Source organism: Trichosurus vulpecula, chromosome 8, assembly GCF_011100635.1.
Source record: "Trichosurus vulpecula isolate mTriVul1 chromosome 8, mTriVul1.pri, whole genome shotgun sequence".
In the NCBI taxonomy this organism is placed as follows: Eukaryota; Metazoa; Chordata; class Mammalia; order Diprotodontia; family Phalangeridae; genus Trichosurus; species Trichosurus vulpecula.
In genome coordinates this window covers 225,592,680-225,614,811 of record NC_050580.1, presented here as the reverse complement: position 1 = coordinate 225,614,811, position 22,132 = coordinate 225,592,680, and the positions used below count along the sequence as shown (strand labels likewise).

Below are 22,132 nucleotides of genomic sequence, written 5' to 3'. Positions count from 1 at the left end.
GACAGTAAGGTGGCGCTGTGGGGAAAGTCGAAGCGGAAGCAGATGTTTTTTTCCCCCCTCCTCCATTTCTTCACCCCTCCTTTTCACGGCGCGGGTCGTGCCTAGTGCACTCGTCGCGGGAGGAGGGGGAGAATTAAAGGGGAAGGGTCAAGGCAGGCGTGTTTAGGTTTTTTTTTTTTGGTTTTGTTTTTGAGGTGTGCGCTCCTTGTCACTAACAACCGGGCATTTCTTCCCTTCCCTTCTCTTTCTCTCTCCCCCCGCCCCCGGCAGTAGCGGACGGAAGCGGAAAAGGGTTACCCGAGGCCGCTTCCGCTTAGCCTGAGGCGAAGGTGATCAGGTGACCTTTTCCAGCTGACTGTATGTGGTGTAGGTGGTAAAGGACGTCTGCAGCAACTGGCGGCTTTGAAACCAGAAGTGATAGGCCTGGGGACCGAGCTGCCGCCACCGGACGACAGCCAAGATGTCCGGCAAAGACCGCATCGATATCTTCCCTTCGCGAATGTGAGTAGCATTGAATGAGCGAAGGGGCTTCACTAGTTCTTAGGGTCCTCGTGTCTACTGTACCCCCCTCAGCCCGCGGCTGCCCCATACCTCAGCAGCCCTTCCCTCGGCATCTCGGTGCCGAGGTTCCTTATTTCTCAGGCCGCTCCCAGGGTCCTCTCTTTGAACGCTAGGACCTAGACGCTGATTCCCTTTATTCCGTTCCCCTCATGTGATCCTCGGAGGGAGAGGGTCGTCCCAATCCTGGCTCTCTTACGTGCTTTGTAAGATTTAAGACTCGTCCTCTGAACCACAGCACACCCCCGCCCTCCCGACCCCCCCAGTCTTTGCCTATCCCGAGGCTGGGCTCGAGGCCTAATGAACTCAGCGGGAGCAATTTGTCTAAGAATACTCCCAATAACTTGGCAAGACATAAGGGTAGGGTAATTTTTTCCTTCTCTGGCACTTTTTACAGAAGGTCAAGGAACAAAACGGTATAGAGTGGTGTGGTGGAAAGAATTCGGGATTTGGAGTTCAAACCACAGTTCTTTTTACTAGTTTTTGTGGTCTTTGATATGTCACCTCTCCGAGCCTCAATCAACTCACATTAAGTGGTTTACTGTATGTGGGCAACGCTTTGAGACTCTTAAGTTGAAGAGCCTCTGCAGATTTTTCTGAGTAGTTCCCTCATTACGAATTCCTATACCAATTAAAATTATAGGCCCAGTCCAAAAAAAACCAAAACCAAAACCTTGGAACTGAGGATATGAAGACAAAAATACTTCAGGGAGCTTGCATGCTGTTGGGGGAAGCTGCAGGTACACAAATAGGTACATACTGAACATGGAATAAGATGAAACCGAGATAAAGTATAAGTGGTTTTATTGATATAGGGAACTTTGAATGGTTAAACTCCCTCCACCAATGCATCTTCCCTGCACCTGACAGACAGAGAAAGTTGCCTGGGAGGTAAAGTGATTTCCAGGTCAGGATAGAGTGTCAGACAGGACTTCATTTCACTCATTAGCTCTTTAAGATTTGTGAAGGTAAAGTGGGTAGACACCTACTGGTACTCCTTCCCTACCACCCCCCCCCAAAAAAAACCCCAAAACCACTTGAGTACAAATCCAGCCTCAGACATTTACTAGCTCTATGAACCTGGGGGCAAATCTTTCAGGTTTGGTTTGCCTCAATTTCCTTATCAGTAAAGTGGGGTAATAATTGCACCTGCCTCCCAAGGTTGTTGCGAGGACCAAATGAGATAATATTTATTAAGGGTTTAACCCAGTTCCTGGCCCATAAGTAGGTACTGCTTAAATGTTAGTTGTTATTATTATTTGAACCTAGGTCTTAGTGTCTCTAAAGCTAGTTCTCTATCCAATATGCCTTGCTGCCCTTCTTTGTATATAAAAAAGTAAATACAGGCTACTTTGGGGAGAATTAGGAAAAAACCTTTTCCTGTTGCTTGAGCTAAGCTTTAAAGAATCTAGGAATTTTAAGTGTCCGAGGTAAGAAGGGAGTGAATTCCAGGCATGGAGAAATACCTTGAACAGAGGACTGTTTTGTGTAGGAAGGCCAGTTTGGCTATGCCTGTCTAGAGTGCCTGACAGGAAATCAGGTCTGGAAACACAGGATGCAGCAGATTGTAAATGGCTTTAAGTTTATATTGGGTTCTAGGGGCAATAGGAGCCTACAGGAGTTTACTTGTTCATAAGATGTACTAGGTGACTTTTGAAGTCTTCCACTTCTGTGATACTGGCTTCTACTTCAGAGAATCCGTGCTAGAACTTGGGGCAATTAAATGGCCCAATAGAGTACCAGGGTTGGAGCCAGGAAGACCTGAGTTCAAATTTGGACTCACTAGTTGTGTGACCCTGAGCTTTAACCTCTGTTTGCCTAAAATGAGTATAATAACAGCAACTAGCTCAAAGAGATGTGAGAATCAAATGAGATAATAATTATAAAGCATTGTATTGGTAATTAAAATGGGACTTTTTTTACAGTTTTCTCTTTTAGAATGCTAAATTAATTAAGTGCCTTTGAGTTTTACTAGGTGCAAAGCTCCAGACACACACACCCTTTTACTGATTAGGTGCGAATCCTGAACAGAGTATAAAAAAAAAAAGGTTAGCATTTTGTCTGGGACTGTCACTCATAGAGGAGTGTTGATGTGAAGACTCTGGGCAGCCATTGTTAAGAGGTGCCCCCGCCGCTTGCGCCCCCCCCCCCCAACCCAGATGTTGATTCTCTCCTGGTAACTATGAATTGTGATTTGAATCAGACAAAGTCTGTCTCTTGATGTTTGTAATTTGTTTGTATTTGCTCTGAAGTTCAGGTTGCTGGCTTTTCCTCATGAACTAAATGAGTTATATTTATATGTGTGAATGAGATTGTTAACCTTTTGCAGTTAACTTAGGAAAGTGGATCAAAGAACCTGTGCGGGCAGCTCTTGTTGCTGGTCTTGTTGGGTCTTACCCCCTACAGCTGCTGCTAGCTGAATTGTTGTTACAAGCATTTAGCATGGTGACTGGCTTATAGTAAACATTATATAAGTATTAGCTATTATCATTATTATCATTTATTATTACTGTTATTTTCTCCTGAGTAGCCTACTTATTCCTTTCTTTCCACACTGTGGTGGGTGCTGGCTTGATTTAACAGACTATTAAGACTGGAAAAGTAGAGGCCAAATAGTCAAGCTCATTTTACACAAGAGAAGACTAAGAATCAGAGAGAGAAGTGACTTGCTCAAGATCACCCAAGTACTAAGTGGAACTGAGGATTCTTGACTCTGAGACCAGTGATCTTAGAACTGCGATATAATTTTCTCCTCTTCCTGTGAATGAGATGACTTTTGACCAGTACTTAAGCGCATGTGAAAGAAAATAATAAATAGTAATTTTAGAAAGTTTTCTTAAGTTGCAAAAGTCAGAAAGTGAAGTCCCCTCAAAGGCCAAAATAATAGACTTTTACATATGAGGGCGGCTTTCTGTTAAAGAAGAATATACTCTTGGCCACCCTCCTCAGAGGATTCTTTGTAATTACAACTACATTGAATTATATTTGTGTCTCTTTTAGTTTCCAAACCATCTATATTTTTAAAATTTGTGGAGTGATAATCGGCCTCTTCAGTTTTAGGCTAGGAAATGCTAGTTATGTGGATGTGGAAATTACTGCATGATGGGTGTGCAGATGGGCCTGCTGATGAGGGAAAGATTCAAATACAGGGAGTAATCTGTTGTCAGAACACATTAATTTTTCCAGGGGCTGGCAGCAGATATTTTGTCATATAGTCAGATGTCTTTGATTCAGCTGGAAACAAAGCCATCATCATGCAAGCTGAAGACCACAGTTAAAAGTGGGGGTGAATTGCTGTGGAATTGAGAGATTTCATTTTGAAAATCTGGGCTGCTCAGAATAAAAAACCAATATACACATTTGTAACTCATTAGCAGAAATGGAAAGTAATGGGAAAATTGCTGGAGTTGCAATCAGAGATCTGGATATAAATCCCAGCTCTTACATTTGCTAACTATAAGTGTTATGGGCAGGCTATGTTTGTCCGAGCCTCAATTTCTCCATCCGCAAAATGGGGAGTAATACCTATGATACCTTCTTCACAGGTTTCTTACGAGATTAGATATGTAAAACATCATAGATAAGCATTAGCTATTCATTGCATTGTGTTGTAAGATCATGCTGTTGGTACCTTTACCCACTCTTGCCAGAAAAATAAAAACATATAAAGTGTGCAGGATAATAACACAAGCTTATATACATAATAGGTTGTGATCCAGCAGAAGCTGGTCTGCTTCTTAGTTGTACTTCCAGAAAACTATTGTGTCGAAATGTTATAGTCCTGTGATACACTTAGTATTTTAGGAAACAGAATGGGTGAAATAAAGAATCCATCTGTGATATTTAGTTAGAATAGACTTTAGGTGCACATCCTACCTCCCCATTTTACAGATAAAAATAATAGTCATAATTAGTATTTATTAGTGTGAGTTATGTGTCAGGTATGGTGCAAAGTGGTTTTTTTTTTTTTTACAAATATTGTTACATTTGATCTTCACAGCAACCCTGGGAGGTAAGTACTATAATTATCCTCTCAAGTGACTTTCACTAAGACCACAGACTCTGCCATTTATTGGTAGAGTCTAGATTTGAACCCAGAAACTCAGATTCCAAATGCTGTGTTCTTTTCAGTATAACCTGTATGCTCCAGTTAAGAAGAAATTCGGTTCAAAGTAAGGTCCTTTGCTTAAAGGCAGTCTGAGTTTGAAGAGAAATACTAAAAACTTAGGAGGCTTCTTAAATATTTTTTAAGCTTTGGGCAAATTACCTTTTGCTTTTAAGAATCTCTAGTAGAAGCATATTTTGAGCAGCTTGAACTCCTCTTGTTAACTGCTAAAAGCAGTACCTTAACCATTAGGGATAGCTATATATTGATTCAGCATACAAGAACACATTTTGTGTTTGGTACTTTTAAAATGTTGACTCTAGAGAAATTACTAGAGCTTATTGGAAAGCAAAAGAGTTTTCTAGTGCTAAGTATCTCACTTTGATATCTCTTTCTGTCAATATTTGGTGCCCATCAAGTTACATCTAAAAGAATACCCTCCACCTCCTGACTCCATTACCTCATAATTCCCTTGCCGTATGACTTTTGTCTCTCTTGTAGAGCTGAAACTATACCTTTTCTCTGTCTGTTGTCTACCTTGGTTAATAGCCTCTAATAAACTACTTTAGAGTTTGGAGAAAAAATTATTTTGCTAGACTCATCTGTGTTGAAACATTGCTTTCAATAATGATTGTAAGGCTACGTTGTGGTTTCTAGTATCAGAAGGTGAAATCATGTTTGAAAAAGTTTTGACTCTGAATGTAAACAAGGTGGTTGTGAATTTGTACACACTCAGATGGTTAACTCCTGCTCAGGCAAGAAACTGAACCAGTCCTAGTGGGCAGGATCTACTTCTGATCTAGTCCATGATGTGCACTTGAAAATCATATTTAATTCTTTTAAAGATACAAACTTAAAAAATAAACCCTTAAATTCTCTTTATAATGTAAAGAAATCAATCTCCTGGTGCCTCACACCTCTACTTTGTAAGGTTCAAATTCTCATATTTACTCAAGAATTTAGCCTATGGCATTTATATTTTAGTGTCACTGATTATACCAGCCACTGTTATCATTAAAGCTAATAATGATTCCAATGGTATTTCTGTTTGTATTTTTTTTTTTTTGAAAAGCAGTACAAGAAAAAACTAATATATTTTAGATTCAGCATTTATGTCATATGCAGCAGCTCAGGATCATTGATTTACAGGTAGAAGTGATCTTAGAGGTCATCTAGTCCAAGTCCAACTCCTTATTTTATAAATGAGGTCATCTTGTGCAGCCCCCTAACTTTACAGATGAGGAGACTAGGGGCAGGAGAAGGGGAGTGACTTGCCCAAGGCCATACAGATATACCTTCTCTCATGAAACAATTTTAGTCCTTAGGTCGTATAATTGATTACTAATCTTGCACGTTATTGACCTTAATGATAAAAATTTCTCTAAATGATAGCAAAGTTAGAATAATCATTTTTATTGTTATTTTCTTTTAAACTAAGTTTTGAAGAGGAGAATGGGAAAGAAAATGCCATATAATCTTAGCTTCTTACTTAAGCAAATCCACATTTACTCTTCATCTATTAGCTCTTATCATAATAATAGCTCACATTAAAATTAAGCATATGATGTAATGTTTAGTATTTAGGGCCTAAGTGAAGATCTTCAAGCGCTCTATAGTCTGATTTAAAAAATAACCTTAGGCAATTGAAAATTTTGCACAGAAAATGTAATTTATTGTACAAGTGACATCATTTAGATTAAGCTGGCTTTAAAAAACAGATTCTTATTTATATTCCATTACAACTAGGCAGAACTGATTGCAGGTGCAAAAGAGGTATTTTCAGTTCTAATTTAGTTCTTTCTCTCTTATAAATATGGCATTCTTCTTAGCATCTTAATAGAAATGTGGACCTGTAGACTTAGAAAAATCAATTAAACGTGTACATACAAGTGGTGGCTAGTTTGCCTGGCAACCTTATTTAGATACCATGGCATCAAAGAGGGGTAGAATTTAATTTTGCCAATTTGCATGGGAAGTGTTTGTGCCTGATCTTGTTCTCTTAGATGATATTAAGAATTTTGTATAACTGTGATTATTTTTATTGAAATTAGGGCACAGACCATTATGAAGGCCCGATTAAAAGGAGCACAGACAGGCCGAAACCTCCTAAAGAAAAAATCTGATGCCTTGACTCTTCGATTTCGGCAGATCTTAAAGAAGATCATCGAGGTAGCATGGGTTTTGCTCTTTGTCAAAAGTTTGTGTTTTCACAAGAGTATGAGAATTCAGTGTGATTGATTATGCTTTCATTTACCCTTAGTCTTGTTGTTTTCTGACTTGAGTATCTCACTTTTCGTTAGAGCTTAGCATCTCTGTTGAGAGTAGAGGGAAAGAAAATGGAAGGTCAGTTTTGCTTACTAGTGATTGGAAAATGGTTTGAGAAAAGGGTTATTGAAACATCAAATTTCTAAAGCATCCATGGAAATAATTTATCCTTGTGTACTCCGTTTTCCATTAATGTAGTTAAATTTGAAGGTTGATCATTCATAAAATCCATGCTTCTACCTTGTCTCAGTAAAGCACTGGGGACTGTGGATATGGAATTTAGTATACACTATCAAATATAATTTCTGTGTCAGCTGACTTGACTTAATTGTTTTGTTTTTAACCTGGAAGAGCTTAATAGGAAATGACCATGATATAAAAATACAACAATAAAATAATTTTTTAAAATTTCATTTTTCTCTGGTATCTTTGGTGATGTCTTTGATATCTCTGAAGCTAAAATGGGAATAAATCTTTTGGCCCTGATGTTATTAGGTTAATAACAGAGAATGCACAGCCTTATAGAACACTAGGCTGGTACCTTGGCACGGTGGAAAGGCCAGTGAGTCTCTGGTTCGGGTGGACCTTGGTTAGATTCCTGATTCTTTTGTTGTAATTGCTACCAGTGTAGTACCTGAACAAATGACCAACTCCTGGCCTTGGTCTAGACTAAGTGACCCTCAGGGTCTCCTTCTGCTCTGACTTTATCAAAGACTAAATCTTGCCTATAAGCAACTTAGTTTTGTCCATTTTTGATTTGTATTCTTGACAGACCAAAATGCTAATGGGTGAAGTGATGCGAGAAGCTGCTTTCTCACTTGCGGAAGCCAAATTCACAGCTGGTGACTTCAGGTGAGACAATCTACAGAGGTTATTAGGTAAAAAATAAGTAGTATGTGGGTTTACAGAGCCACAGCCTACTAGTAGCCTTTGGAGTAAACCTGGATTTTGTGAATAGGCTGGTATGTCCGGAGACTTCTGTTTGTATCCTGGCTCTGCTTTTAATTGACTGGGTGACAAGTTATATCTCTCTAGGTTTTCTAGGCCTGTTTTCTCATCTGGGGGATTTGGCCTAAAAAATGACTACATTTCTTTTAGTCTTAACATACTATCATGCTAAATAATAGACTGTATAATTTTTGCAACTCAGTGAATAGTTCTGACATGATAGCTACTCATTACTGATCTTTAGAACTTGAAAAATCTTGAAAATTAAATGAGTAAGTGTTGAATAGAGGTACAGAATGGTAAAGGGATGAGGGTGAAGGAACTGGAAAGCTGTTATTTTATAATAATAATTTATATGTTTTATAAATGGATTTGGGAATCCCACAGAGTTCTGTTTTCCTGTCTTAACAGAATTTACAGCATTTCATTTAGATAAGATTCAGGATAGAAACATGAGGCACTTATTAATTGACTTCTTAATGACCAAATCCTGCAAGAAAAGAATAGTATAATGTTACTTAGATAGCATTTACTACCAAAATATAGGTAACAACATCAGAGTATTTTTCATATAGATGTAACTCCTATGCAAGTGGAAATATTTTAGCTTCAGTAACATAATTATAGGTGTATAGTATTCACTTTACTTCCCAAATTATTATTTGTTATTAGTTTTTTCTTTATTTAAAAAATAATAATGTTCAGTATCTATTCTCTGAAACCTTCCTCTGGCAGGAGGGAAGATTTGTCCTCATTCTTCTGGCTGCTGTTATTCAGTGATTAATGTTAAGCCTTGATCCATACTCTTCTTTCTCTCATTTACAGTTTAATGTAAAAATTAGAAATAGTGGGATCCTTTAGGTTAATTTTTCTCATTAAAATTTAGCCAAATTAAAATAAAATTAAATACCTTTTTTCCTGTGTAGTACCACTGTTATTCAGAATGTGAACAAAGCCCAAGTGAAGATCAGAGCAAAGAAAGATAATGTAGCAGGTAAGACTTATAATACTTCTAGAAATCTCCAAAGGCAGGTTAAAATTATTCAGTTGAACTGCTTACCAAACAGACTTTTTAGTCAGAACCAGCATGTATTAAACTTCAACCAGCATTTATTAAACAATTACTATGTGGAAGGCACAGTTCTTGACAAAGATAAAAGACAATCCCTTGTCCACTTTTAACTGGCTGTTCTGTTAGGGACCAGAAGAGTTTTTTTTGCTTTTGGAAGGTGAAAGCTCTATGAATATTTATGAAAGGGGAGGGCTTCCCACACTTAGTAGAAACTAGCTAATTCAGATATCCACTCCCATGATTTCTGAGGATTTGGCAAAAATGAAAAAGATTTCAACATCAGTAAAGATAATTATACCTTGTTTTTCCTAAATTATTTTTACAAATGTTAATAAACTTTTATTTATAGGTGTCACCTTGCCAGTGTTTGAACATTATCAAGAAGGAGCTGACAGTAAGTAGTAAATTATTTATCTTTTGTTGGCTGTATACTGTATAGTTGGGTAATTCTGATTCTCCTACAATGAGCCTAGTTAGAAAGAAAATTGTAGGAGGGAACTTCTTGGAGATGACCATTCTGTGGTTATTTTCATAATGGTCTCTGCCACAGAAAGTGGTACGTGTTATTGAGCTATCTCCTTGTGTTGTATATGCTGGGGTTGAGATAGAAGTTTATGTTCAATAAATAGGAAGTACCTAATATGTGAAAGATGAACAAAGTCCTTTACGAAAGGCTAAGATGATACCAGCTCTATTATACTCAGTTGCGTTCCTTGGAATTGAAAGGAAACCCAACTTCTCACTGAATACATGTTTTTTGATTTGGTCACATTGTAAGTTGCTAAATGTAAGCAACTCTGAACCTCTTGATATTTGCTGTTATGTTCTTGGGATCGAAAATAAGAAAAGTATTGATTTTTAACTTTTTGTTGTAATGTTTTTTCACTGGTTATTTCAGGTTATGAGTTGACTGGTTTGGCCAGAGGTGGGGAACAACTGGCCAAACTGAAGAGGAACTATGCCAAAGCAGTGGAGCTGCTGGTAGAACTAGCATCATTGCAGGTCAGTATAAGTGTCAGGAAGACTAAAAATTCCAATTTCCAGTTTTTGAATCTTGAACTTAACTAGCATGTGAAGAAATAGTACTTAAACTTCCTGAGAACCTAAATAAATAGGAAACAAATCTAAGATCTGCTCATGGATGACTTGTATGCTGTCATTTCCAGTGCTTGACTCTGTCAAGGTATTTTACTAGTATAATTGATAAGACTTCATATGTTAAACTTAGGAAAGTGGTATCTAAAGACTATAGAATAGTGACTTTGTTCTTATTAATATGTGTACATATCCTTTTATCATTATTCCTAAGTTAGTTGTCTGTACTTCTTTCTTTTCTTTAAATTTATTTATATTTATTTACCTGCTATCTTACCCTCCTATTACTTAACCTATGCCCACTCCAGCAATCCTTCCCTTATCCTCCCATTCTCCTAAATATAAACACCCTTCTATACCTCCCTTTTAACCTATTCCCTCACCCTCCCCTCTAAAGATCCCTCCATTATCCTCTCCTCCCTTCTTCCCCTTAGAGTTTTATTTCTTTGTTAACTTTAGAAGACTTTCATACCCTTCTAGATGTATATTTTTCCCCCTCTTAAACCCATTCCTGATGAGCATAGGTTTCCAGAACTAACAGTCCCCCTCCCCCATCTAAATCCTCTGTTGATTCTTCTTATTACACCTCATTAGTATAAGATAATTACTCTTTTAGCTGTTCTTGAATGGTTTTACTTTTTAAAGTCATATCATACTCAGTTCTACCCCAATCTTTCTTATAAGCTACCTAATTACTAGTAACAATCTTAGACATAGGTATTACATTTTCCATACATAAAAGGTAAACATTCTATCCTTATTTAGTCCCTTGTAATTGCTCAGTAGTATGTACCTTATCTTTCTCTTGGCTCTTGTACGTCAAATCTTCTGTTGAGTTTGGGGTTTGTTTGTTTGTTTTTTAACAGAGTCCTGAAGTCTGAGAGTTGATCAAATATCCATTTTTTTCCATTCAAAATTATACTTATGGGGTATGATCTTTTGGGCCAGAGGCCCAGTCCTTTGGCTCTTCAATATATATGTATATAGTATTCCAAGACCTGCAGTCTTTTAGTGTCTCCAGCACTAGATCTTGTGTGATTCTAATTGTGGTACCATCATATGTAAATTGTTTTTTTCTTGTTGGTTGTAATATTTTGTCCTTGATCTAGGTGTTTTGAAATTTAACTATAATATTCCTGTGAGTTTTCCTTGTAAGATGTATTTCAGGTGGTGATTGGTAGATATTTTCTATTTCTACTTTCCCTTCTTGTTTCTTTAATTATTTCTTGTATTATTGTATCAAGATTCTTTTTTGGGGGGGTGGAACCAAGATGGCAGCAGGAAAGCAGGACTTGCTTAAGCTCCTCACCATGTCCCTCCAAACACCTGTAAAAAGTGGCTCTGAACAAATTCTAGAGCTGCAGAACCCAAGAAATAGCAGAGGGAAACAGATCTCTAGCCCAGGAGAGCCTGGATGGTCACCGGTAAAGGTCTGTCACTTGGTGCTGAGAGCGGAGGGCAGCCCAGCATGGGCTGCGAAGGGACAGACCAGACCGGGAGTCAGCCAGCCGGAACAGGCCTTGAGGCCACGAATCAGTGAGCTGTAGCAGTTACCAGACTTCTCAACCCACAAATGCTAAAGAGCAGGTTAGGGGGAAATTGCAGGGTCAAGTTCAGAGCTGTCTGGCCGCCAGCTCTGGGGGTGGAGGAGGTCGTGCAGTGGTGGAGGTAGCAGCAGCAGGAAGCTCCTGAGGCTGCCTCCAGAGTGCCAGCATCAGCGACTTCCTGAGTCCCTTGCTCACATGGTGGGAAGAATCTAGCAGTAGATCAGAGCAGAAATGCAAGAAGTGCTTTATGGGCACCCTAAAGCTTGGGACAAAGTACTCTCTACTCTACAAGCAGTCATATTCTGACAAAAAGCTCAAGGGTCAAGTAGTTGGCTGGGAACATGAACAGGCAGCGAAAACGAACTCAAAGTCAAACTTTTTTAGTGACAAAGAAGATCAAATCATACAGCCAGAAGAAGTCAACAAAGTCAAAGAGCCTACATCAAAAGCCTCACAGAAGATGTGAATTGGGCTCAGGCCATGTAAGAGCTCAAAAAGGATTTGGAAAAGCAAGTAAGAGAAGTAGAGGAAAAATTGGGAAGAGAAATGAGAGTGATGCAAGAAAACCATGAAAAACAAGTCAATGACTTGCTAAAGAAGACCCAAAAAAATACTGAAGAGAATAACACCTTAAAAAATAGATTAACCCAAATGGCAAAAGTGCTCCAAAAAGCCAATGAGGAGAAGAATGCCTTGAAAGGCAGAATTAGCCAAATGGAAAAGGAGGTCCAAAACACCACTGAAGAAAATATCACCTTAAAAATTAAATTGGAGCAAGTGGAAGCTAGTGACTTTGTGAGAAATCAAGATATTATAAAACAGAACCAAAGGAATGAAAAAATGGAAGACAATGTGAAATATCTCATTGGAAAAACCACTGACCTGGAAAATAGATCCAGGAGAGAGAATTTAAAAATTTTTGGACTACCTGAAAGCCATCATCAAAAATAGAGCCTAGACATCATCTTTCAAGAAATTATCAAGGAAAACTGCCCTGGTATTCTAGAGCCAGAGGGTAAAATAGAAATTGAAAGAATACACTAATCGCCTCTTGACAAAGATCCCAAAAAGAAAACTCCTAGAAATTTTGTCACCAAGTTCCAGTTTCCAGGTCAAGGAGAAAATACTGCAAGCAGCCAGAAAGAAACAATTTGAATATTGTGGAAACACAATCAGAATAATACAAGATCTAGCAGCTTCTATGTTAAGGGATCTAAGGGCTTGGAATATGATATCCCAGGGGTCAAAGGAGCTAGGATTAAAACCAAGAATCACCTACCCAGCAAAACTGAGTATAATGCTCCAAAGCAAAATATGGTTTTTCAATAAAATAGAGGACTTTCTCAATGAAAAGACCAGAGCTGGATAGAAAATTTGACTTTCAAATACAAGAATTAAGAGAAGCATGAAAAAGTAAACAAGAAAGAGAATTCATAAGGGACTTACTAAAGTGGAACTGTTATGTTTACATTCCTGCCTTTCTCAGTATTTAGGGGAGTTGAAGGGAATATAGACAGAGGGCACAGGATGAATTGAATATGAAGGAATGATATCTAAAAAAATGAAAAAATTTAAGGGGTGAGAGAGGAATATATTGAGAGAGGGAGAAAGGGAGAGATAGAATGGGGTAAATTATCTCACATAAAAGTGACAAGAAAAGGCAGTTCTGTTGGAAGGAGTGGGGGGGAATGAGTGAATCTTACTCTCATTGGATTCAACTTGAGGAGGGAATAACACACTCAATTGGGTATCTTACTCCACAGGAAAGTAAGGGGAAGGGGGATAAAAAGGCAGGGGATGATAGAAGGGAGGGCAGATAGTGGGAGGAAGTAATCAGAAACAAACACATTTGAAAAGGGACAGGGTCAAGGGAGAAAATTGAATAAAGGGGAACGGGATAGGATGGAAGGAAATATAATCACAACATGAGCATAGTGGAAGTGTTTTGCATAATGATACATGTGTGATCTATGTTGAATTGCTTGCCTTTCTGGGGAGGGTGGGTGGGAAGGGAAGAGAGGAGAGAATTTGGAACTCAAAGTTTTAAAAGCAGGTGCTTAAAAAAATTAAAAAAAATTTTTTTTTTGCATGCAGTTGGGAAATGATATAGGAGTGGGGCATAAAAATCTATCCTGCCCTACAAGAAAGGGGATGGGGAAGGAATGGGGTGAAAGGGGAGGGCTGACTGGGGAATGAGGCAATCAGAATATATGCCATCTTGGGATGGGGGGGAGGGTAGAAATGGGGAGAAAATTTTGTAACTCAATCCCGTGGAAATCAATGTTGAAAACTAAAATATTAAATATGTACAGAAAAAAATTCTTTTTTTGATCAGAACTTTCAGGTAGTCTATTATGTTTTCTTGATCTGTTCTCTAGATTCATTGTTTTTCTTATGAGATGTTTCACATTCTCTTTTATTTTTTCATTGTTTATATTTTGTTTTTTAATATTTCTTCATCTCTTAAAACTTTGCTGGCTTCTCCTTGCCTAATTGTGATTTTCAAGGAGTAATTTTCTTCCTTAAGATTTTTTATCTTTTCTAATTGGTTGACGTTCTTGTCATAATCTTCTTGTTTTTCTTGTATTCTTATTTTTCTTTTAAATTTTTCCTCAGACTCTCTCATTTGATTTTTAAAGTCTTTTTTAAGTTCTTCAATGAATTCTTTTTGGGCAGGTAGCCATTTGACCTTCCTCTTTGGGGTAGAAGAGGTTTCTTTGCTTCACTATCCTCCTCTGAAGACAAATCCTGGAATTCTCATAGTAGCTCTCTTTGGTTGGAGTCTTTCTCCTTTGCATCTTTTTTCTTCCATGTGATACTTTAGTTTTTATAATCACCTCTAGTCCTGGGGCATGGGGGGTAGTGCCTCTGGCCTCTGTTCCTCTTCATTTCTCCCCTTGACCTTGAACTCAAATCAACATCTCTGGCCTCCTATAAGTGCTCAAAGCCAGCAGTGTCCTACCCCACTGCTTCTGCACTCACCGAGTATGTGCTGGTTCCTTTTCCTGCTGCTCTCCATAGCACAGCCGTGTCTAGCGTTCCTTGTCAACAGAGGTTCCCTAGATCTTCCCCAGGTCAGATGCCCATCTCCCTTCACTGTCCAGGGGTAAAAATTCCTGTGGCTGGGGTAGCTTCCTAACCCAGATAACCCCAAAGCTTGCTTATTTAAGTAGCTTGCTGCTTGTTGTTAAAGCAGGCTCTAGCCTGGAGGTGTTTACTCTTCACAGGAGGAAATCTAATCCTGAGATTTTTATTCAGGTCTTCTTTGATTGTCCCAAGAGGACCCCTGTTCTGCCCCTACTCTTTTATTTGTTTTCATAGCTCTATGTTCACCCAGAAGCCCTATTTTGTCTTTTTTGTGGAGGGAAATCTTGAGAGCTTGAATTTTTCTGACCAGCTTCACCATCTTCCCAGATTCTTCTTTCTTCTTAACATGCTTCATTGGCTTGAAGTGATTTAATTTTAATCTGTATGTAAATGGAGTAATGACACAATTCTTTAAGACCCTGATGTCTATTAGAAATCTGCATTTTAAAAGCAGCTTGAGAAGTAGTCTAGCTTCTGAAAAAAGTTGTTCCAGCATTTGGAGTTGAGACAAATGAGTTGATTATACTGGCTCTGAGCAAAAGTTTACCTGTTTATAATTTGTTCTCTTGTCTTAGACTTCATTTGTTACACTGGATGAGGCCATTAAAATTACGAACAGACGGGTAAATGCCATTGAGCATGGTGAGTATGAGCAGCTATAGATGAAGTGGTTTCAAAAACCAGTATTGGAACGTACTCTACGTACAGAAAGAATTCCCAAGGTCTTCTGTGTTTCTTTAGTTCTTTATTATATGCATATCCAGTTATTGTTCTCCATACCACTCTTCCCCCAAAACAAAACATTGAACACTTGTTTCAAGCCCCAGTTTTGTGCTTGTTAAGTGTGCTTAATTCTTCCTTTGCCTAGAATAAGATCCTCACAAGCTGCATGAAGCCCATTCAGTCAGTGAACACTTAATAAGCACCTGTGTTCCTGCACTGTGCTAAGTGCTGGAGGTACAAAAAGAGGCAAAAGACAAGCAGTACAAGGAAACTATGTACAGAATAAATAGGAAACAATTTAAAGAGGGGAGACATTAAGAGAGTTTGGGAGAGACTATCTGTGGAAGATGAGAAGCCAGGGAAATCCGCAAGTAGAAATGAGCAGGAGCATTCTAGGTATGGGGGACAGCCAGAGAAAATGCCCATAACTAAGAGATGAAATGTCTTGATCATGGAACAGTAAGGAGGCTAATGTCACTACATCAAAGAGTACATATCAGGTAGGTAGTAAAGTGTAAGACACTGGGAGCGAGGAGGGAGTGTTGGTTATTTGGCTAGGCCAGAGTATTTTATAATTGAACCTAGAGGTGATAGGGAGCCACTGGAGTTTATTGAATGTGACATGGTTAGACTTGTGCGTTAGGAAGATCACTCTACTGACTGCTGAATGGAGGATAAAATGGAGTGGGGGAGATTCGGGGCAGGCAGACCCACCAGCAGACTATTGGCAGCAGTCTAAACATGAGGTGATGAGGCCCTGCACCAGTGGTGACAATCTTATAGGAGAAAGGGGGGTATACAACAGCTTATAGATGGGGAGTGAGAAATCCAGGTTGAGTCCTAGATTGTGAGCCTAAGGGACTAGGAAGATGATGTCCTCAACAGTAATAGAGGTTAGGAGGGGAGAAGGTTTTATGAAGAACAATAATGAGTTCCATTTTGGACATGTTGAGTTTAAGATGTTTACTGGATATCCAATTTGAGATGTATGAAAGGTAGTTGGAGATGTCAAATTGGAGGTCAGCAGAGAGGTTGGGGCAGGATAGGTAAATTTGAGATTCATTAGCATAGAAAAGGCAATTAAATACTTGGGAATTGATGATATTACCAGATGAAGTAGTATAGAGGTAGAAGTATAGAAGAGAAGGTGCCCAGGACAGAACCGTATAGTATACTGTTTCAACAATTCAGCTAGCAGCTGCTGTGGGGGTTGTAAAACCAACAACAACCAGCTCACAGAATGCTGCAAGCCCAGGTTCTTTTGATCTGCTTTACTAAGGAAAGCAATGTTAAGGGGTTAGCAATCTCAATTTAATCTAGCATACAAATATCATTCACTTAGTTCAGGGGAAAACGCCAGCATCCTGAACTTCAAAGCAAATACAAACAAATTACAAATATCAACAGACCAAATACAAGTCATCGTTACCAGAGTTTAACATAAAGTCCTAACATCCGGTTTCCAGGCTGGAGGGCTCTTAGCTACAGCTGCCCAGAGTCTCCACATGATCACGCCACCAAGAGTGAGAGCCCTAAGCAAATAGCTCTGTCTTCTGTTTTTATACAGTTTCAGACTTCATCAAGTGTCATCTGAGTGACCAGAACTTAGGCTCCTTGGTTGGCTCTGGTGTTAGCATCTCCCTTCATTGGCCCCACCTGTAGCCCCACTTTAGTTACCAATTCTCACCCGCATAGGCTTAGCACCTAATAGGGGTTTGGGCCTGGGGTTTAGCACCTAGTAGGACTCAATCAAAGACACTAAATTAATCAAAGGAAACAAAGACCAAACTCTTCAAGGGCACCTGGTTGAACAAGTGCTAACAGCCCGTATTGATCCCCAATACATATACCTACAGTTAGAGGATGTTATTTGGGTGAGGATTCAACAAAGAAGACAGAACAGGGGGCTTCAGATAAGTAAGAGGGAGTCCAGGAGAGAGTGATGTTCTAAAACCTACAGAGAAGAGAATATCAAGGAGGAGAGAGTGATCAACAGTGTCACAGGCTGCAGAAGTCAAAAAGAATGAGGATAGGAAAAAAGCCATTGGATTTGACAATTAAGAGATCATTGGTAACTTTGGAAAGAGAAGCTTAAGTGGAATGATGAAGTCAGAATCCATATCATAGGACTGAGAAGAGGAAAGTGGAAGCACCTGTTGTAGATGGCCTTCTCAAGAAGTTTAGCCACAAAGGACAGGAAGAGATATAGGCTGATAGGGGGGATGGAAAGACCAAGTTAGGGTTTTTTGAGGATGGAGCAGAGTCCATGGCCATGTTTGTAGGCAGTAAAGATCTAGTAGGGAGAAACTGGAGATAATTAATAGAGTGGGAATGATAGAGGGGTCTGTTGGAGGTGGTGGGATAGAATGGGATCACTCGTGTATGTAGAGTGATTGGCCTTGGAAATAGGAGTAAGGACACCTGAAGAGGTGAGATGAGGGTTGAGGAACAAATAGTGGCAGAAGGATCTGATAGGAGATGAAGAAGATGGGAAAAGAGCAGCAAGTGGACTCAATTTTTATCTGTAAAATATGAAACAAGGTCTTTAGCCGAGAGTATGGAGGGAGTAAGTTGGAAGTTTAGGAGGTTTGAAGAGGAATGAAAAGGTTTGGAAGAGTCGCTGTGGGGAGTGGGATTATGAGTTGGTACGGGGGATGTAAAAGGATTCCCTAGCAGTGATGAGGACCCATTGGAGATTGTATAACTTAAATTTGTAGACCTGGTTGGAATAATTGTGTGATTTCTTTCTTGTACCTTCATTCATCTGCACGTATGTATATAGGAGTGAAGGCAGTAAATTGTGGGAGCTGTCCATAAGGTAAGACTTGTATCACGGATAGTGATATAAGAAGATCAGGCACTCAGAAGAGGATAATGTAGACTTTAACTGATGGCCTGGGAGAGATCTGAGGGGTTGAAAGATTGGAGATGACAGAGTGGACAAAGAGTAGGGTCTGGAAAGGGAAGGCAGAGGGAGAGGTGAAGAGCCAATAAATTATGGCCAGATAATGGGGATTTTAGAATTCTTGAACATGGTGGTGGTGCATTTCTGGGTGATGGCAAGGTTAAGGGAATGACCATCTTTATGTGTGGCTGAGGTCAGGAGGAGGAGTAGGTCATGGGAAGTGAGTAGGTTGAGGAACTGAGTGGTTAGGGTGTTTGAAATTAATTAAAATTCCCTATTATGAGGGCAAGTGTTAGAGAAGAGAGAGAAATTGTGAGCCAGGTTCCAAACTTGTTGAAGACTTGTTATCTGTCATCAGTAGTTGACCAGGATTCTGATTGGGTGATAGATATGAATTGCATGAACCTCAGTGTAGAAGAGATTACTGAGTAATGGGGGTAGGGGAAGAACCTGAAAGTTGGAATGAGAGCAGGTGAGCAGAGGGGAATGAGTGAGGGTGCAGTCAATAGTGGAAAGGGTGACCAGGGAGGCTGTCATTAAGGAGGGAAGTCAGATTTCAGTGATTACTAGAAGATGGAAGGAGTGGGAGAGGAAAAGATTTATGATGGAAGCAGGTTTGCTGTCTATGGAACAAGCTACATCAGTGCTCTAGAATTATAGTTGGCTGTTGCCTCGATCAGCATTTTCAAGTCTTCCAGAGTTGTTTTTCTTTATCAAGTAGTTATGGTATAACTTTTATTCTCCTGATTCTACTCACTTCACTCTGCAGTATTTCATATAATCCTCTGAAATCATCCTTTTCATAGTTTCTAATGGCGTAATAGTATTCCATTACTTTCATATGCTGTAGTGTGTGTGCGTGTGTGTGTGTGTGTGTGTTTTCTTTTCCTTTTCCTTTGATTTCTGTAGTATAGGCCTAATAGTAGTTCCACTGGTTCAAAGGCTGTAGTCCAAATTGCTTTCCAGAATGGAAAGTTGGACTAGTTCTATATGTTGAATAGTTTTCAGTTCTTTTGAGAACTCTTGTTCATATCCCTTGACAACTTATTTATTCTTAGGTCTTCCCTAGGTAGGGAGGTGAGTGAACTGATACCCCCAAAAGAAAAGTGATTTGCATGTATTAGAATGGATTTATCTCCTTATTCTCTTTTTTGTATCAAGGAGTGAATTATTGTAATGTTATTATTTTGTAATGTACAGTTATTGTAACATTGTATCATTGTAACACATAGCGTCAACATTTTACTGAGAGAAGAGGATGAAGAAGATAGTGTGTGTGCCTTACAGTGTTGTGTCTTTTATTATTCTAGTGATCATTCCCCGGATTGAACGTACGCTTACTTACATCATCACAGAACTGGATGAACGGGAGCGTGAAGAGTTTTATAGGTATGTTGGGCTTGGCACTCAATGATCGGGGACATAACTGCTAATAATATTTGCTGCCTATATTGATACTTCCTATTTAGCTCTTTCAGTTGTCTTTGATTTGCTATTTAGAAAGCATAAGGATATCATTGAAAACAAGAACTCTTATTTTGAAGGTTGGTGTACTTCCTTAGAAATCTCTTGTAACTTGAGTTCTGTCCTAGGAAACCTAGGAGAGGGAGAGCTAGGTTTGGAACCAGAAGCTCTTGCTTGACCTTGGGCAAGTCATTGAACCTCTCTTAGCCCAACTGGAAAATGAGGTAGTCAGACACGATGGCCTATGTGGGCTCTTCCAGCTCTAAACTATGATCCCATCACTGGTAAGAAGTTGAAAATGCTTTCAGATGCAACTGTTTCACTTTAAAATCACTAAAACAAAGGGAGGGGAGGAAAGCAGTGTTATTATCAGCCAATTACATATTATCATGTGTATCCGGGGGGAAAGTATTATTATGTATTGTGGGGAACAAGGACAGAAGCCAGTGTACCTAAAACAATTCATGAACAGCACAGTATAGGATATAATGAAGTGCTGTCAGTTATGTAGGAAGTCTGAGCAGGTGAAGATGAGTGAAGGCTGGAGCGGTCTAGGAAGCCTTGGTGCTAGAGGAAGTGGCAGCACAGGAGGGGCTTTGAAGATGCTAAGAATTTTGAGTTTTGGGTTTTTTTTAGACAGTGTAGATGTATTAGTAATAGATCATTGCCATTATTAGATGCTTTTAGAACTATAATACTTAGGAAAAGTGAACCATGAACTTGAATTGGAGAAAATCTTTATTTCAGTATACTTTTACTTTGTTATTATATTAATATTTTATAAGAAGGGGTTCATTGGTTTTTCCAGGCATAAATCCCATAAAGGGATTTATGAAAATTTATGATAAAAATAAAATTTATAATAAAATTATAAAAATTTTTTTAAAAGATTAAGAACTAGTTTAGGGGCTGAGCTATTTGGACTCCTATGATCTAAAATTTTAATAAATATCTAAATTTAGATGGCTTATTAGAGACCTCTAATATGTTTAAGGTATAATTCAGAATTTTCCTATGTGAATGTTAGAAACTTCTGCTGAAGTTATTATTATTATCATTTTTAAATTAAAATAGTAACCTAGGATTATTTTTGTGTGTTTATCATCCTTGTTAGAGAATGGGGAAAAGGAGGGAGAAAAAGCAGGTTGTTGTAGCAATAGTGTGTCTTTTAGTGTTTGTTGAATAGCTTCTGGAAAAAACTCTCCTTACTCTCCAGGTTAAAGAAAATACAGGAGAAGAAGAAGGTTCTCAAAGAGAAAGCAGAGAAAGAATTGGCGATACGGAAGGCAGCTGGCGAAGTGTTGGAGCCTGCTAATCTATTAGCTGAAGAGAAGGATGAAGATCTTCTGTTTGAATAGCCATTCTTATTCTATAGTCTTCTTTGAGACCTTGGTCTTGTGGTTTCCTTATAATACATGGTATCCAAGTTCTATATGTAATGGGGCTATTTGTTATAGCCAAGAGTTCCACTAGTTGACATTAAGTTATTGGGATTATTTGGAGAGATCATGATTATATCAGTCATTTGTAGGACCTACTGCTGTTTAGTGGTAATTGACCAGCCTAGGAACTTGTAAAACTATGACCTATTGATATTTCTCCTCTTCTGGGTCTGTGTATATAAGCAGAGTTGTGGTGTTTTATGCTTTAATCATATGTGAAAAACATCCCTTTGAAAATAGCAGTGATTCATGCTGACGTGTAGCCTGACTCCTACATATTCAGCCATCGTTTCCGTCTACTTTCAGCCTCTGCTTTTGTCACCGTGGTGCTTCAATCTAGTATTGTGTAAATAACGTCACATCTTTTTTTTCTTGCATGGCTGGTCTCAGTCCTATGGAAGAAGACTTTCCCCTCCATTATGAAAGAAATTCTGCCAATTCCTATGTAACTGTAGCATAAGCAGAGTAAAAGAATTTAAAAATGACTAGTTTTATTTGCTGTTATTCTGATGCCTTGTTCCACTTGGAACATATTATAATAATGTTATCCAAAGCTATCCAAAGTTTTGTCGATGTCTTAAGTTTTTATGCCAGTGATTTTTGGATATATGCATAATCCCTGACTTAAACATTCTCTTATAACAAAAATAATTAACTGACACAGCAACTGTTTCTGATAGTGTATGCCCCAATCTGAAGCCATAATCTTCTACCTCTTAAGAGAAGTGTTTCATCATTTAAGAATATGGGACAAAAATTGGTCATTACAGTTAATCTTAGTTCAGCTGCCTTTTCACTGTTATGGTGGTTGTTTTCTGGTTCTTTTTATTCTGCATCACTTAACAATAATCTGCATCACATTCCTCAAAACTTGTTGTGTCTGTCATTTCTTAGGAAGGAACCATCGAGGCTATCTGCTAG

General features: G+C 38.7%; 1 protein-coding gene across 1 annotated transcript; it reads left to right on the top strand.

Moving 5' to 3' along the window:
• Positions 1 to 275: 275 nt before the first annotated feature.
• ATP6V1D (ATPase H+ transporting V1 subunit D) lies at positions 276 to 21,696 on the top strand. Its single transcript, XM_036734566.1, has 9 exons — positions 276 to 501; positions 6,715 to 6,832; positions 7,701 to 7,780; positions 8,803 to 8,870; positions 9,298 to 9,342; positions 9,847 to 9,950; positions 15,253 to 15,319; positions 19,616 to 19,694; positions 20,986 to 21,696. Exons 1-9 carry the CDS (start codon positions 461 to 463, stop codon positions 21,125 to 21,127), a joined length of 744 nt encoding a protein of 247 aa, XP_036590461.1. The 5' UTR covers positions 276 to 460; the 3' UTR covers positions 21,128 to 21,696.
• Positions 21,697 to 22,132: the final 436 nt, after the last annotated feature.

Excerpts from the sequence above, each read along its gene's own strand:
- ATP6V1D (XM_036734566.1), top strand. The coding sequence starts at position 461 with ATGTCCGGCAAAGACCGCATCGATATCTTCCCTTCGCGAAT. Across the intron at positions 6,833-7,700 it reads TCTTAAAGAAGATCATCGAG|ACCAAAATGCTAATGGGTGA; the intron begins GTAGCATGGGTT and ends TATTCTTGACAG. Across the intron at positions 15,320-19,615 it reads GGTAAATGCCATTGAGCATG|TGATCATTCCCCGGATTGAA; the intron begins GTGAGTATGAGC and ends TTATTATTCTAG.